Below are 16,974 nucleotides of genomic sequence, written 5' to 3' on the forward strand. Positions count from 1 at the left end.
TTATTTCCTACTGCGCCAACGGGAGCTGGCGAAGTGCATCTGGAAGTCATCAGAATGAACGTACAGGAACAGAACTTTGTCATCACGCTTGTATGTTGTCACAGATTTTATCATATTCACGGTGAACAGCCATTCATGAACCTACAATTGTTGTATTTAGACTTTAAAGTAGCCATTCGAAGCCTTAGGCATTAATTTTGAAATAATATTGATTAGCATTTAACAAAGCTTGATGTAGACAGCCATTCATGGAATTAGAATTAATGTATTTTAGACTTTTGAGTAGCATTTGTCTTTGCTTTTTTTGTAATTACGCTTTCATGTTCATATTAAACAAGCAGCCTAATAATTTATAAGTATTTTAAACTTTTAAATTAATAGCGTATGACTAAGGCTTTGGGTCTTTAAGTATTTGAAACAAGTACTTCACCGTTTGTATTGTACTTTTCAGGGATGCCAGACTAAATTTGTATTTTTACCTGTTTACAGGAATAGTTATTTCTGAGACAGTTGATGCAAAGATTCTCTATAGTTATAGATTTCTCATCCGCGTCTTTGTTTACTTTCACATAGCTTGGCATATACACCTAAATAATTTACAATGCTTCATTGATTTAAATCCTCAGAGATAAAACAATGGACGATAAGTTAGTTTATATAAACCTCTAATAATGATAAACAAAATTACCCTCTCTGGAAATTACGAGTTAAAACGTATAGATTATGAATGATAGTTAATGATTTAACCAATTAAACATTTATCAAGGTACCAAAAGTTTTTAGCCAATGAATACAAATAAACTAGTCTAATATTTATACAGTCCAATGGCCTCTCCCTCCTTTATTATCTTTCAAAAATCCCTAAGGTTTTTCTTTCTTAACTCTTTTACCCCTAAAAATGAAGCACTATTCATTGGTGTGTGTTATGATTAAAAAGTTGTGAAACTTACACTTACGCAATGCTCAATTAAACAACTTTTAAAAAGGTTTAAATATTTTAAAGAATGTAAAAAGTGCTCCCTAATCCACCAGTATGCCAAAAAAAACTTGGGAATTAATGCAACTTCGGCTCTTTTCTTCTTTGACATTCTTTAGATAAAAACAAAGCATTTGACATATGATCTTACCTTATTTGGTTCCCAGATCAGGATTGGAAACATTATGCTTTCCTCTGTCTCTTCCTGATAAGAAAATAATAATGGATTGCAGAATATAATAGTAATCTATCGCGTCGTATTATAGACAGCTTGAATTGAATTGATATTGAAAGGAAAAATTATTAGATTAAAACAAGTTTTGCAATCAATATTAGTACCTATTGATTTAATAATTTTTATTTTAATATTTGTGTAAAATTGGATGTAATACGATGCTATACATTATTTTTTCCGGTTCTAATCCAGCGGATTTTAATCGGTTTCGAAGCCATACTGAAAAATTGTTTCTTAAACTTTACAAATTATAATAAGACAATTTAACCACCAGACAAATAGGAGAAACATGCTTAAAGATTAAAAAATAAAATGAGAGTTTAATATATCCTTTAATAATATTGGAGCACTGAGAGTTTTACACGATAACTATAGACGTTATTTCCTATTAGAATTGGGCCGGATATCCGGTGTGGCCGGATATCCGGCCATTTTCAATATCCGGCCGGATACCGGATATTGAAACTATCCGGCCGGATATCCGGCTCTATTATTTTTTATACTTTACACCAAAAATCTCTGCTTTTTTAAAATCTTAAATGGCTATAATTTTCTTATTATTGAAGCTAGAAGAACATTTTTTCTGAATAAGTTTAACTTTATGTAAATTTGTATAAGATTTTTGAAGAAAATTTTTTTTAACATACTTTAATATCTGGTAATTTGGCCGGTTATCCGGCCGGATATCCGGTAATTTGGCCGGATAACCGGATATTTGCCGGATATCCGGCGTTGGCCGGATATCCGGCCGGTTACCGGATATCCGGTATCCGGCCCAAAAAGTATCCGGCCCAACCCTATTTCCTATATAGATCTTATGCTGTTTTGCTAATAAAAAATGCAAGTATCGTGTTCTAAAAATTGTAGCAAATACATATACCTATTAAATAATACTTACCTTAAATCCTAGATTGCATGAAATGTTTAATCAAATTAAAAATAGCATACAAAAGTCTTTTTTTTAGTATTAATATTATTCTAAAAGTGACATGACGTATGTATGATTCCCCTATACAGCAAGAAACAAAAAAATAGTAAAAAGAAAGGAAATACAATTATTTTCACTTTGTAGACCTAGTGAACAAAATCTATCCCACTTAAGACTTTCTATTCTGTATTTCTCCACGCCTTTTAATATAAAACAAATTCTTTATTAAGATATGATTACAATATTTTAAAACAAAAAAATACCTTAGTCGCGTCATCAAAGTATTCAATCCAGAAATTAAAGATTGTTTCCTCTGGTGAAAGGCCTTGGGTTTCACACTTGCGACGAAATCTTAATAAAAATGCATTTAAAAAAAGATACTTTTAAAAATCTTAAGATGGTTTTCGACATATTAATATAAAAGCACATAAAACAGAAATGTTTTACCTTTTGATTAGAGCAATATTTCCAATGGTGGACTTTAGATACCAATTTGGTGGCTTCAGTTTAAACATACACTCACTAGCCTACAATAAATAGTTTATCACCATTATATCATACTCATGGGTAGATTTGTGATTCAAGTCAAATGTGACATTCAGCCTTATAGAATTAAGGAAACCTTTAAAGGGCGAATATAGTTTCAATATGATATGAGCTTATATGAAAGGTGCCATTACATACTTTTAAAATATCTATGTTAAATTTAAAAAATCAAAAAAATCCTTAAGTAGATTTTGCAATTTTTGCTTTTACTTCAACATATGATAAATGAGAAAGTCAACAAAATCGTTTATTTTAGCCCTTTACAAGACTTTTTTGACTATTTTTCTTAAGTTTAATTGACTATTACATTGGCATGCATCTTAATTGATAATTAAAGTGTTTATTTTTTTATATTATATACTATTTTATTGATTTTTTAAAAAGCATAAAATAATTTGCGTCAATTTGCGTCCTGAGTAATTACTAGGGTAAATAATACGTTTTAAAGTTTTTTTTCTGTATAAAGATCAATGATTAATTCTTGATGATATAATTACCCTAGTACGCATTTTTCAACACACACACACAAACGCACCGAACGCCAGATTTTCTCCAGATAAAAATATAAGAAAAAAAAAACACTATTCACCTATTATTTTTGTCCTCTTTAAATTAATTATAACAATTACCATATAATTTTCATACTTACATGAAATAAAATTTCTCCTGTAAAGGTTTTTTAAAAAAAATAAAATTCATATACTTTACACTTTGTTGGGGAATATTGTCAAGGAAGAAACAATCCACAATACAAAAAAATAGATTGATAACTGGTTTCCACTTTTATTACGACTATCATTTAACGAAAGCTTTTTAATTCAACCTTGCTACGAAGCCTTGTGTGATGCTAGGGTGTTTGGAGTTCTTAGGGAACCACACTTATTACATAAATTTATCCTGAGAATGTTCAGGTTTTAAGCTATAACAGACTTATACATTTGGATATGTCAATATCTTAAAGTTACTTATAATCTATGGAATTGCACGGTTTTTTTGAGCCCATATTATATTCAACCTATATTCGCCCTTTAACGCCGTGGTACAAACAAATTTGTCTGGGGCGATTTAGTAACAGACAAATTGAAATGTAACTACATAAAATATACAAAGACAGATATATCCTATGATATAAAGTAAAAGGGTTTATTTGTCTGAAGCTAATGATCTCGTAAATGCTTGCCTGAATGGAGTGTATTTTTCAGTAAAGCTTTATTAATGTCTTGGGATGGTTTAAGTTATTTTCTTGACCTAACCTACCCTCCCCTGGAGGCCAGGCCCAGGGTAGTAATAAACTAGCGGCTACGCCCCTAGAGGCCTCTAGTGGCATTTAAATTTTTTTTATTTAAATACCTAATTTGAGAAATAATTTGTCTTTGGTCAATCAGCTGTTAAATTCATGTCTCTACGCAGCGCCACTACGATAGCGACACTATGCGGCGAGAATATTTCAATTTTTTCGATTTTATTGTGATTTCTCTTGGGAGGGTGGTGGTACCCTCCCCCAAAATAGTTATAAACCTTCCCAGGACCTATGAGTATCTACCCTGTTAAGGGTAACCCGATCGGTTCAAGGGTTAGCGAGATCCTTCGGTACAGACACACAGACAAACACCCTGTTACTTTAGTATAAGGATAGTCTCATACTAACACACGACACGAATTGCGACTAACAAAAAAAAGTATTAACACTAACCTGAGTTGCTTTGCTATAATCCTCGGCAAGCACAGAAATTTCAAAGAAAGTGGCCACATCCCAATAATCCTCCAGGGAGCTGAGACTTCCCTTCCTACCAATCAGATTATTCAGAACCATACCGATGCGCTGCAACTCAGGGCTGCTACAGAAATCCTAAAAGTAAATAAATTCTAAAATGTATTTTTTTCAGGTAAATCCTTTTTTTGTAAATCAATTTAAAATAGGATTTAGCAGTTTTAACCAAAGTCTCATAATAAGATAATAAAAAATCTGCAAATTTTTTGAAAATCCGTCAAGTCTTTGAATCAAATTATGAGAATAATGCCTCGGATGTTTAAAAGAGTAAGGAAAATAAGGAAAAAAACTAAATTAGCTTAAAACCAAGATATAAATTTTAAATAGTCTAAAACCGTACAGAACCTATAAGAAGCTTCAATTTCAATCAGTTCATTAGTTAAAGAAATTATAAGCTACAGTCAGAAAAATCCTTACTACTTTATATAATAAGAAGAAAAGACTGTACCTGTCCAGAAACGACAAGGAGGGTGGCAAGATTGATACCCGCATATTCATTCGGCTGTACCTCGAATCCTTTTCTGTACCAACGAACAGCCTAGTAAAAAAATAACACTTTATTTTTTCCAATTTTTCTGTACATTTAATTTTATACAAATAAAAAGTAAAGCCTTTCTATTACTAGGGTCTATACGTCAGTCTTCAAGTAAGTAATTTAGGGTTGCAATGTTTTTTTTGTCACAAAGTTAAAAGTGCAGCTTCTAAAAAACTGTGGCCTTATTGAAAGTATTTTCTGTATGTTTATACATGTTTTTTTACCAGTAACAAATAATATCTTTTTGCTTTGATATAATTCCTAAAAAATACAATAACATTTTGTTATTGTATAAGGGGGGGGGGGGGGGGGTTTAATGCAACCATCTCGTAATCAATGTATAAATGGCACTTAAAATTCGAATTTTGATCTAAAATTTTGCATGAGTAATCCTTGGTAGTTCTATTTTCCCTAAATCGAAAAAAAAGTTGAAAAAGTAACGGCTAACGGCTCAGCCGTTTAGCCGTTTTTTGGCTATTTTTAGGGCAAATCTGTCATAAATTACGTAGAAATCAACTTATTGAAACATATTTTTGCTTTAAATCATGTGAAATGATACAAAAAAAACATTTTTTAGATTTCTAGTACCAGCAACTTCCGGCTAGAACCGTTTGAAAACGTTTTGGATAGGAAAGAGCATTATGTGGAGAGAGGTTTCGTGATGGATTTCGCTTGAAAATACCCAACAAATGTCTTAACGGATGAGCCGCCAGCCGTTAGCCGCTACTTTTCCAACTTTTTGTTCGATTTAGGGAAAATAGACCTACCAAGGATTACTCATGCAAAATTTCAGATCAAAATTCGAATTCTAAGTGCCATTTACACATTGATTACGAGATGGTTGCATTAACCCCCCCCCCCCCTTATATACCTATTCAAAAGAAGGTGTATCAACTTTTTTTTATATAGCTAGCCGGTTCTTTTAGTAAGTAGTAGATGTAAAATTTTTCATAGAATTCAGATATGCAATCGGTTTTTTTTGTAGACCTCTTATTTTTTAAGTAATTTAAGTTTAAAAAAAAAAAATTAAGTCGATTTTAAGGTACTAAAATGCAACAAAAAAAAGAAAGAAAATGCCATTATGAACAAAAATAGTAAGATCTTTAATTTGACACCTTACTTTTTCAATTCTGTCAGGTAATTATTGAAAAAATCGATTTTTTTAAACCCACGAGAATAAAAACTTTGACATTAATTTTATTATTATTTCACAGGTAAAAAAATATGGGTTCAGAAAAATATTACGAATTCATTGTAAGCAAAATTGAATAAAAAAGTTTACAATATAGTATATAAACTACAATAAAAGGAATTATATGAAAATATCATATTATATTGTACAGGCAACGTCTTAATTCTTGAATTGAGTATAAAAATGGGAAGGGGGTAAAGAGGGGGTAAAAAAGGGAAGACGATAGTGTTGCCTGAACAAAAAATACAATTGGCCATTTGTTTAATTTTTAATTTTTTTACTTTTTTTCAATTTTGCTTACAATGGATTCGTAATATTTTTCTGATTCTAAAGGTATATATGAACCCATGTTTTTTATGTCTGTTTGAGAAAATATTTAGGTCTAAAGTTTTTATTAAACCGAGGTTAAAAAAATAGATTTTTTCAATAATTACTCAACAGAATTTTAAAAGTAAGGTGTCAAATTAAAGATCTTACTATTTTTGTTCTTACTGGCCATTTTCTTCTTTTATTTTGTTGCGTTTTAGTACCTTAAAACCGACTTAATTATTTTTTTAAAAAACTTAAATTACTTAAAAAATAAGAGGTCTACAAAAAAACCGATTACATATCTGAATTCTATGAAAAATTTTACATCTACTACTTACTAAAAGAACCGGCTAGCTATAAAAAAAAAGTTGATACACCTTCTTTGAAAATAAATAGTATTTATTAAATACCTTATCTAACATTTCTTTATCAGTGCAGTCACTCTCCACAAACTTGTCTTTGCATATGCGTCCACATAGACAAATGATATCTGGAACCTAACATAGATTAATAATATTAAGAAAAGTCACTCTCTACAATTACATTTACATATATGTGTCCATATATTATCTATAGACAGCTTTCCGCGGATATCAAAACCATTTTTTTGGCCCCTGGCAAACAAAAATGGTATTAATTTTATGATTGTTATTTTAATATTTGGTAGGTAAATTGTCTGTAATAAAATGCTATACATGGTTTAACAGTATGGCCGAGAACCGGTTTTAATCCAGCGGATATAAATCAGTTTCAAAGCAATACTGGACAAATAATCATAAACTAGTACCTCATTTTCTTTCTTGGTCAGTGCTTTTGTTATGACTTGGTAAGCCTTTTCTCTATCTCCCTCTTTGTGTCGTCTGAATAAAGGTATTTTTCAAATAAGGATTGTTGTATCCATAAGAAACAAACCAACATTTTTTTAAAGATAGTGTAAAGTAATTTTTATATGTTCAGTTCAAGAACCAAAGAAAATCGCATGTCCAAATTCAAGGCTAAATGCAAAATACAAATGAAATTTATTATAATAAAGTGTAAAGTTAGGTAAGGACTGTTTAGCACATTCAGCTTACTTTTTTTACTTCTTAGCATTTCATTAGCAATAGCCATTGCAGTTTTAGTTATCTTTAGATCTTTAAGGGGGCGGGAGGTAGGTTGTGCTAAAATTCCGTAAATGTGTGAGTTTTAAGGCTCAAAAAACAGTAGTAGAACGATAATATTCACTAAATATTTTTCACTAATATTTTTGTCTATGCCATTACCTAGTTCTTTTCAATAAGGAATACACAAATTTAGTGAATATTATTGTTCTACTACGGTTTTTAAGCCTTAAAACTCATATTTTTACGGAATTTTAGCACAACATACCTCCCCCTTAGATATAGAAACTTTGACATACAAAGAAAAGATAAGAATAATTAGAAGAATGAACAGTAGTGATAGTAGCTGCGCTTATAAAGGTAATGTTTTACCTGTTAAGTGCAAAAGCATATAAGAAAATGATGGCTGGGTTGTCGATGTAAATTTTTCTGTTGGGAATTGTCTTGAGATCATTGACCAGCTGGACCATGGCATCGTAATCCTGGATCTCTCTAAATATATGCAGGGATCTTAGGGGACAAGACAATGGACGATGAATTTACATACATGCCCAAATTACACCCTCATGTAGTTCAAAATTATTTAATACACTAATTCGGAGCCAACAAATAAAAATTCAAAATAAAAATACTCAAAGTTTTTAAGCCCACGAATACGATGACAGAATAATAAAACTTTCGAGTGCCAATGAAATTAAAAGTCAAATATCTCCTTCCTGTCTGAATATATGGGATACTTCATATTAGAATACTTGAATTACTGACCCTTTATATGCTTAAAGTATAAACTATATATAGGCTGGTTAATAAATTTATCAAGAGAAAAATGAACTTCTACCACTCAATTTTATTTAAAAGAAAAAAAAATGTTTAGTAAATTTGATTTAAAACTTAACTTAAAGTTGCTTTTATCAAAAGGCTAAAAGCGTAGTAGAAATCTTATAACTAAACAAATAACAAATATTTTTGTTGAAACAACTTACTGCAATTTTCAAGGACTTGAAGGTCCTTGTTTTTTTCAGTGTAGTATATAATACCTGAAGCTAATAAGCATGCTATGAACAACGTCCCCACTCAAAACATTCGGATCATCAAGTCTACGCTTCATGTTATGTAGCACCTGTAATTAATAACTTTTATTGTTTGTTCGCAGATTTTTGTTCCCAGCGCTGCAGATTAAAATTCTTTCGCTTTTAAATGAAAATTAAATGGAAGATTGGTCACTTAATAAGAAACAGCCCCTCCCCACCCCACCTCTCCCCTCCTCCGATGTTTTCAAACTTCTAAGACATAATTTTCACTTATAAAAGCGATAGAAAAGTTGTGACATTTTTTAAAAATTATCATGTCACATATGAATGAGGTGGATTCCTTAAAAAAATAAGGTTTTATTTATTTAATTTTTGTAGATTTTTCGTGTGATTTTAGAGTATTTTTCACAAATTCAACTGTGGTGAGTCAGCGAACCTAGGTATTTTTTTAAGAATTCACCTCGGGTGTAAAACGAACAAAAATTTACATTCGACTAATTTGCACAATTTGAACCCAAAACATTTAAAATTGTCCCTGGCGCCTTTTTAAATTGGATATCATAAGCGTGAATGAAAAATAAATAATCTTTTACCGTTTGAAGTTCAGGGCCGGAATACTGTTCCCTACACTTTCTTAAGTCTGCCAGAAACTTTTCCTTCATATGAACCTTGGACTGGACCTCCAGGTCTCGCATCAGATGCTTTAGCTTCGAGGTCAAGGAGATACGAGGCATGTCACCTACAAAAAAAAGGATAGTTACATGAAGTGTATTAGGAAAGTTACCTACAGTAGTTATCATTTCAATGTTTTTTTTTTGTTTAAAAAAGTGAATAAAGTATAGCAAATCAAAAATATACCTTTATCACGCAGTCTTAGGAAAATAAAAAATTAGGGTTGGCAATCCGAATCCTGAACTTTCGAATTTTTGTTAATTTTCATGACTTTTGTAGCACGTATTTTATTTTTACAGGAGCTTTTCTTTCATGCTTATTTTAGGTTAGGTTAAGTAAGGGTTAAAAAATATCCCCTGTAAGGGCTAGAATTTTTATTTAAAAAAAAAAATTTTAATAATATTGCTAGAATCCGCAACCCAAAATCCGAAAATCCGAAGAAAAAAACAAGAATCCGCAATCCACAAAATAATTCGCTTTTTTTGGGACGGATTTTTGTAAAAATTCGAATCCAAATCCGACCCAAATATTGGGCGGATTGCCAACCCTAATAAAAATATCTATGTTTAACATGTGTCTTAAAAGTTATGTTAAGGAAAAAAATATTTCTAAGTAGCATATAATACATTACAATAATATTATAATAAACCTACCAATAACCGCTGAATGATCAGTAATAACCAGTGACCCATTATCTCCAGAAGGATGATAGGACACAAAACTGTAACCGGAGCACGATTTCTTAAGATCTACGGTTGTTTCCTTATCCAAGTCCTGAATAAGTAATATTTTGTATTTTGAAGCCTTTAATCACAATATGGTAAGTTGGCATGGTGTAAAATGTAGAAGCTTCTAAAAAACTCACTTTGTCGGTGCGTCTGTCCATCTAAGAAAACAAATACAATCTAGTGCTTTTAAGTGTAAAGATACTGCTGACCTATAAGAGAATCTTGTTACTAACTCGGTTCGTCTGTCTGTCCATTTATTTTCTATATTTTGCTACTCACTCATGGATGTCGTCATAAACTGTAAAGGTATCTTAAAATTACCTGATAGAGTAAGATATTTTGTTTCATTCCAAAGCTTTCCCTAACACCAAGATGATAGAACAAGGCACTTTGTTGTAACTAAACAAAAAAGTTTTTATGACAACTTAAGCTTTTGGTATTAATAAAAAAAAGTTCCTTTATCTTAAGACACATGTAAAACTTTTATAGAACAACAAAAATTTTAATCTTTTAGTTTAAGCCAAAAATTTCCTTAGAACAGTAAATGAAACACGCCACAGTCAGACAAAACAGTAGATCTTTTGAACCATTGAAAAGAATGAACCATGAGGTTTGAGTTTTATAATCAATGGAGATTTTATTCTTACAAAAATAATTTGTTGTGAGATTAAATATGTAATTAGAAAAATATGGATGACTTTGATTTGTTATTTAAAATGCCTAATGGATAAGAAAAAGTTTCATAACCGCGAAATCTTTTTCGTTGGCTTTAAATTTTTGTGTATAAAATTTTGATTGGATGGTTTCAAACTAGTAGCATTCATCATTTTTAACCAATAATTTAAATCTACAAAAGGGGTAATTTTGTTTATTACCTGGATGCTTAAGTCTACAATGGCCACGTCAGCATTGAGAAAAAGGTCCAGCACGTTAGCCTCGCCAAAGTCCAACTTCTCAAACTGTACATGGTGTACGGTAGCGTAGGATAGGGAACCACAAGAAAATTTTACATCCTCCAGTGCCTTCTTCCTCACACTCAATTGCTAAAACAGAGGACTGTCAATGCAAAATAAGTCTATATTTTAAAGAATTAAAATTACAAAAAAAGGTGCGTATCAGGGTCATCCCTCTTTTTTATATTTTAGTTTTAAAACAGAATTAATCTTTTTTTTAAGGTGGGCGATTTATTTTGAGAGGGTGGAGGTACCCTCCCAAAAACAGTTGTATAACTTTGAAATAAGGATTATTTAACGATGGCAGTAAGTGTTTTATTGTTTCATTTATAAAAAAATAACTACTTTTATTCTCAACTGAAAATCTCTCATCGAACATCGGACGAAAATACATGGATCATAAAGTATCTGCGCTAATAGCACGTTGTAAACTTACTTGTGGTTGGTGCAGATCAATAACCACAACTATCTCCAGCCTGGGCTTGGTGTAGGCGTTCGTGACGGTCGTCTTACCAGAGTTGTCAGACTTGCTGCCAAAACTATCAGTTTGACCCGTCCCGTCAGACACTATTTCAGCCTGAACAAATATTCAAATTTAGCAAATTACAGGTCAATGACAATATGAGTTTTGTCATAATCTAATGCAGGAATTGTCGTCAATTTAGCTTGCTATTTTCCCTGTCATTTATTGATCAGTTCGTTTATCCATCAGGATGGAAGGGGATGGAGTAAAGAAGGGGATGTAAGAGAACGTTATTTTGGCCCTTTAGAAGGTTCACTTTATTAGAGAACATAAAAATATGGTGTAAGATCCAAGTAATAATAAATCCATTAAAATAACATACCTCGTTAACAGGCATTGTCACAAATTGTTTAATCTTTAGTCAGAAATTACTCATTATGGGTCTGAAAAAAATCAACAAATATAGAAAAAAAATATAACCAGGTACAGATATAGAATTTGATACAGCTTAAACAAAAAATATATCTTTACTATAGAATATGACAAAAATGGCAATAGTCATATTTCTTGTTACGATTGAATTTTATAAAAATCAAGGATAATATGATGTTTAGGTTTTTATCTTACTTTAATTTACTGCAGGTATTTAACTATAATTTTCTGAATAAATGATAAAAAATATCATATTTTTACCAAAAGTATTAGGAATATTATATATAATAAAAACCTTAAAAAGTAGCAAAATCTGGTCAAAAATATAATAAAAACAAGTTTTAGAATATTTTTCTGTACATTTGATTGTCTGATAATGTACAAAAAAGGTAAACAGTTGGCAGTTTGTAAAAATGAATAAGTATTGATAAATAATGATAATTATTGACAACATTAAACATCACTTTTTACATAAAGCCTTCAACTGCAATTCCAAGAAAGCTTCTGTGTTTGCTTTTCTTGCTCTTCTTTTTCTTGTCCTTTTTCTTCTTTTTTCTCTGCAATAAAACAAGATCAGTAATTATGAAAACATTTTTAGAACACACCCAAATAATCTACTTGTTTTTGTTTTGTTTCTTTATTTTCTACTACCTAATGTTTTTAATTTATGTTCAGTGAATGACTGTTAGTGTTCAGTTCAGCGGCATTCTATGTGCTAGTCCTCAAAGTCTTTAAAATTAGCCAAAATAAGAAAAAAGTGCAACCAACCAAAAACTTAATATTAGATCCATATTTCCATCCCTATTCCCGATGGATACACTTGAAAATAAGACACATTTTTACCTGAACATGGTTTGATTCAGCCGTGTCATCCTGACTTTCATCTTGACCAGTAGATTCACCATCCAATGCTGCACCACCTTTAATAAAATTGATCAAATATTCTCTACAAGGATTTCAATATACTTTGAAATAATGGATTTATCCAATCTGATTAGATATTATATATTTATGTTTGTAATATTATAATGTCTATAATGAATTCTTTACATAGGTAGAAGATTTTTTTTTTAGTTTTTACTTTGATGCGAAAAGAATTACTTGCCTTCAAAGCTAGGGTTGGTTTTATTTGTCTTGTTCTGGTTATTAAGCTCTACATCTATAATTAATAAATCTTTATTCTTATTGAAACGACGATATATAAAATATTCTAATCTGTTCATATGAAGATTATTCTATTGTTCAGCTTACTAAACATTTGTTAAAGAAATCTTTTTTTTCTAGTTGAGGAACCATTTACTCCCAACCCCCCACCCTTCAAAAAAAGGATAGGTAAAGGAAAACAAAGCAGAGTTAAAGCTAGTAGAAAATGTTTTGCAAAATATAGAAAGGATGCTAAAATTGCAATAATTTTAATTTTAGTAGGGATAGGTTTGGATCCAGGGGTAATATACCTGTCCGTAAATAATTTCAAATAAGTAATAACAATATTATTTAAGTTTTCAAGTATTATTAACTACCTTGACGACTAGATAGATCACCGTTTACTGCAACAGAAGTGCTCAGCTTACGCTTCTTGGTTGGGCTTGCCTGTAGTAAGGCACATTTTAAACTATAGATTTAATACCCTAGATCGACAATAATTAGCCCAACTTAAAATTAAATCAAAAATGTTAGTTTAACTAAAGGGGGAGGGTTGTTTGATCAAATTTTATTTCGTTATGAAAATATCCTGAATAATAAATCAAAGAAAAAGTTGAAAAATCTACAATTTTTGTAAACTATAAAATGTGTTGTGCCTGAAAATTGTCATCACTGTCCAACTCTAAATTATCTAACTCATCATCTGAATCTTCCAGTACGGGCCTCTTTGGAGAAGATTTAGCACTCTTGTTCTGAGGTTTAATTGATTTAAGTGATTTATAAACCAGAAGCTACTATAATTTACCCTAACCCACAAGACTTTGTATAATGCATATTACTTCGGAATAAAAGCTTTATTATAGAAACCCATGCACTTCAACACAAAAGTTTAACTCCATATAATACTTCTGCGAAAAAAAAAACACTTTTATCAATAACTTAATTCCTGCCTTTAAAGTCAACTCTGAAAAAATATTCTTCTTTTTTGACGGAGCAGACTCTTCATGGTGGTTCTTTTTAGGAGACTCAGGCAGCTCATGGTGGCTCTTTTTGGGAGAAACAGGCAGCTCTTGGTGGTTCTTTTTAGAAGAAACAGGTATGTCATGGTGGCTATTTTTGGAAGACTCAGGCTGCTCATGGTGATTCTTTTTGGGAGAGGTAGGCAGTTCATGTTGATTCTTTATGGGAGAAGCAGGCTGCTCATGGTGATTCTTTTTGGGAGAGGTAGGAATTTCATGGTGGCTCTTTTTGGGAGAGGTAGGAATTTCATGGTGGCTCTTCTTGGGAGAAGTAGGCATCTCATGGTGGCTCTTCTTGGGAGAAGTAGGCAGCTCATGGTGGCTCTTCTTGGGAGAGGACAGAAGCTCATGGTGGCTCTTCTTGGGAGAAGCAGGTAACTCATGGTGGTTATTTTTAGAAGGCTCCTTATTCGTTGCCAAATCATTTTCAGGTGTCTCAGCCTTTTTCGAAGGTTCATTGATCTTTTTCTTTTGATGGCTGGCGTTTTGCTTATTTTTCTTACGTTTGCTGTTCTTTTGTGAAGATTCAGAATTCTGGCTCAAGTTTTCAAAGTAATTGGAATTATTCTTTGTAGAAAAATCCGACTCTGCATCCGAATTAGACACGTAATTGGGCTCCACGTCAGTTTTAGTATTCTTCTAGGCAAATAGAAAAAATAATATTTAATTGAATAAAAGTGATTTGGTTGAAAATAAACTTAACTAAGTTTCGAAGCGGCATTTCTATTTATATACCTATAGATATAATTGCAGTCATTTAAGGAAAGTAATGCGCAAAAAGAAGCAGGAAAAAAAGAAAGCAAATTTCAAGCTATAAAAATGGGGATGGTTTGTGTAACTATACAAAAAAAGGCTGGCGTGGGCATTGTAGAAATTTTAAACTTTTAAAATGTTAATTTTGTGACACATTATTACCGTTGTTTTCGTCTATTGTGCCATTAGGTACATTTGTAGCCAAAATACAATTAAAAATCAATAAATTATGCATACCTCCTCCTTTTTCTTTTCCTTTGGCAAGTCAACTAAAACAAATTTAAGTTTAACCATAGCTTAGCAATATTGAAACAAGTAGGGGAATAAATATCTAATATAATATGCAAACATTGATATTTGTTCACATTAAAAGATTTTAAAAGTTAGGAAATAAAAAGAGGACTAACCACGAACAAGAGCAAGTGATTCTAAGCATCTTCCAGCATTGACCCATAGTAATTTTTTAGTGAATATACTAGGTTTATGTTTAATTTTTGCTTTATCGACTAAAAAGTTAGGTTTCACCATGGTTTTATATGAAAAAAACTTTGAAATGTTAAGCATTGTTTAGTGCAATATCATCGAATACTTTGTTGAGTTCAAACTGTTGTTTAAAAGCTCTGACACAAAATAAATTATTGTGATTAAAAATGTATATTTAGAAAAAGGGTTGATAACTTGTAAACAGTTTGATTAAAGTACTTTTGCAATTTACAACATTTGATGCTTTTCTGCAGTGTTATTTTATTTTGTCCTTTGAACTCAACAAAGCATTTGATGATATTGCTTTAAAAATTGCTTTACATTTCAAATTTTTTTTCATATAAAACCATGGTTAAACCTAACTTTTTAGTCGATAAAGCAAATATTAAACATAAACCTAGTATATTCACTAAAAAAATACTATGGGTCAATGCTGGAAGATGCTTAAAATCACTTGCTCTGGTTCGTGGATAGTCCTCTTTACTTTGCGTAATTTTATTTAATTAAAAACCAAGTTTATTATTTTTATATTATTTAGGGCTTTTAAATTTATAACTCTCTGTATATTACCTGAATCAAGGCCACAATAAAAAGAACACAGCAACTTTTATAGATAGAATACTTGAAAATAAAGTTACCTTCCATTTTCTTGGTTTGCTTCTTTACTGGTATCACCTCATTTTCCCCATCTGTTCCTTCCTCCTGTTAAAAAGTAAAGTTTTTTTGTACATTTTTTTTGTTTAGATCCAACTTGTAAAACACATATTTACCCAGGAATCTTAAGGATTGAAGTTCAGTTAATCTTCAACCCAAAGTCTAGGAATGTAATTCTGTCTTTGATATGTAGCGCCCTGATTAGATATAAGAGATCCCTAATTTTTCATTTTTGTTCATTACCCTATCCCTGCACTGAAAATATACAAAGGTGAATTCTTTAAAAATTCCATTACTGCAAAACCAAATTTCTGTGATTTATGAAAAACAACAAATCTGTATGATTTAGAACTATGCAAAGAAAAATATATTCAGGCCTCTAGTTTACAGTTAGGACAAAAATAAGACAAACAGATATTTTGTGATTTATTTAATGAGCAAATAATTTGATATGGATAAATCACACGGAATCTATTGTTTCAAGTATATTTTATTATTACTTATGTATATAAAACATTAAAGAAATGTTAACAAACAAAATGAACATTGAACAAATATATGCGGCTAAAATTTGAGACATTATAATAAAATCTTCTTGAAATCCATCCTAAATAGAATATTCCTTTCACGTTAAATTCAATAAGATTTTTACTATTATAGTTGTTAATGTATGCATTAATTTGTCATTTGAACATTTCTTCTGTTTGTTTTGTTAATATTTAGTACATTTCTGTACATAATAAAAATAAAAGGGCATTTGCACATGAGTTACTAAGGTGTACATACACTTCCGCATATTATCACAACACTAATCAGCATAGAAAAAAAGAATAAAGTTAATGGCAGGTTTGTCCAAGTAAAGAAATATTAAACAACTTAATTAATTCGAAAAAAAATATTTCGTAAATTATAGTCGTTTTTTTGGGGATCTACTAGGACAGACTCCCAAAATCAGCTGAAAATACTACACATTCTTTTTAAATCAATTCTGTTGCGATTATATTTATTCAAAAATGTGATACATGTGCGAAAGTGAATGGACACCATTGTT

General features: G+C 30.9%; 2 protein-coding genes across 5 annotated transcripts in view; both read right to left on the reverse strand.

The window, feature by feature from the left end:
* On the reverse strand, window positions 1-11,888 carry LOC145324440 (mitogen-activated protein kinase kinase kinase 15-like). The gene is made up of 17 exons (XM_080167026.1): window positions 11,822-11,888; window positions 11,413-11,553; window positions 10,899-11,066; window positions 10,345-10,422; window positions 9,949-10,069; window positions 9,217-9,362; window positions 8,630-8,712; window positions 7,965-8,084; window positions 7,280-7,352; window positions 6,903-6,989; window positions 4,905-4,994; window positions 4,379-4,534; window positions 2,587-2,666; window positions 2,403-2,490; window positions 1,128-1,181; window positions 480-587; window positions 1-141 (listed from the first exon to the last, which is right to left on the reverse strand). Exons 1-17 carry the CDS (start codon window positions 11,834-11,836, stop codon window positions 1-3), a joined length of 1,749 nt encoding a protein of 582 aa, XP_080023152.1. The 5' UTR covers window positions 11,837-11,888.
* The window catches only part of LOC145325028 (uncharacterized), a 17,868-nt gene continuing 12,775 nt past the window's right edge, over window positions 11,882-16,974 (reverse strand). For 2 of the 4 annotated variants that reach the window (XM_080167820.1, XM_080167817.1), the window contains exons 21-28: window positions 15,908-15,971; window positions 15,024-15,055; window positions 13,965-14,672; window positions 13,671-13,766; window positions 13,392-13,461; window positions 12,977-13,030; window positions 12,715-12,791; window positions 11,882-12,428 (exon numbers count right to left, since the gene is read on the reverse strand). In XM_080167820.1, the coding sequence (XP_080023946.1) occupies window positions 12,339-12,428; window positions 12,715-12,791; window positions 12,977-13,030; window positions 13,392-13,461; window positions 13,671-13,766; window positions 13,965-14,672; window positions 15,024-15,055; window positions 15,908-15,971 (1,191 nt within the window). In that variant the 3' untranslated portion in view covers window positions 11,882-12,338. Of the gene's footprint in view, window positions 12,429-12,714; window positions 12,792-12,975; window positions 13,031-13,391; window positions 13,462-13,670; window positions 13,767-13,964; window positions 14,673-15,023; window positions 15,056-15,907; window positions 15,972-16,974 lie in introns of all 4 variants that reach the window. The other 2 variants (XM_080167819.1, XM_080167821.1) reach the window with 2 other exon arrangements.

Source organism: Acartia tonsa, chromosome 7 (assembly GCF_053477335.1).
Source record: "Acartia tonsa isolate MP-2025a chromosome 7, ASM5347733v1, whole genome shotgun sequence".
Lineage (NCBI taxonomy): Eukaryota > Metazoa > Arthropoda > Copepoda > Calanoida > Acartiidae > Acartia > Acartia tonsa.

What these genes read in the sequence shown, in the direction of transcription:
- LOC145324440 (XM_080167026.1), bottom strand. An exon ending in TGACCAAGAAAGAAAATGAG is followed by an intron (nt 6,990 to 7,279) that starts GTACTAGTTTAT and finishes AATCTATGTTAG; the next exon opens with GTTCCAGATATCATTTGTCT. An exon ending in ATAACTATTCCTGTAAACAG is followed by an intron (nt 142 to 479) that starts GTAAAAATACAA and finishes CAACAATTGTAG; the next exon opens with GTTCATGAATGGCTGTTCAC.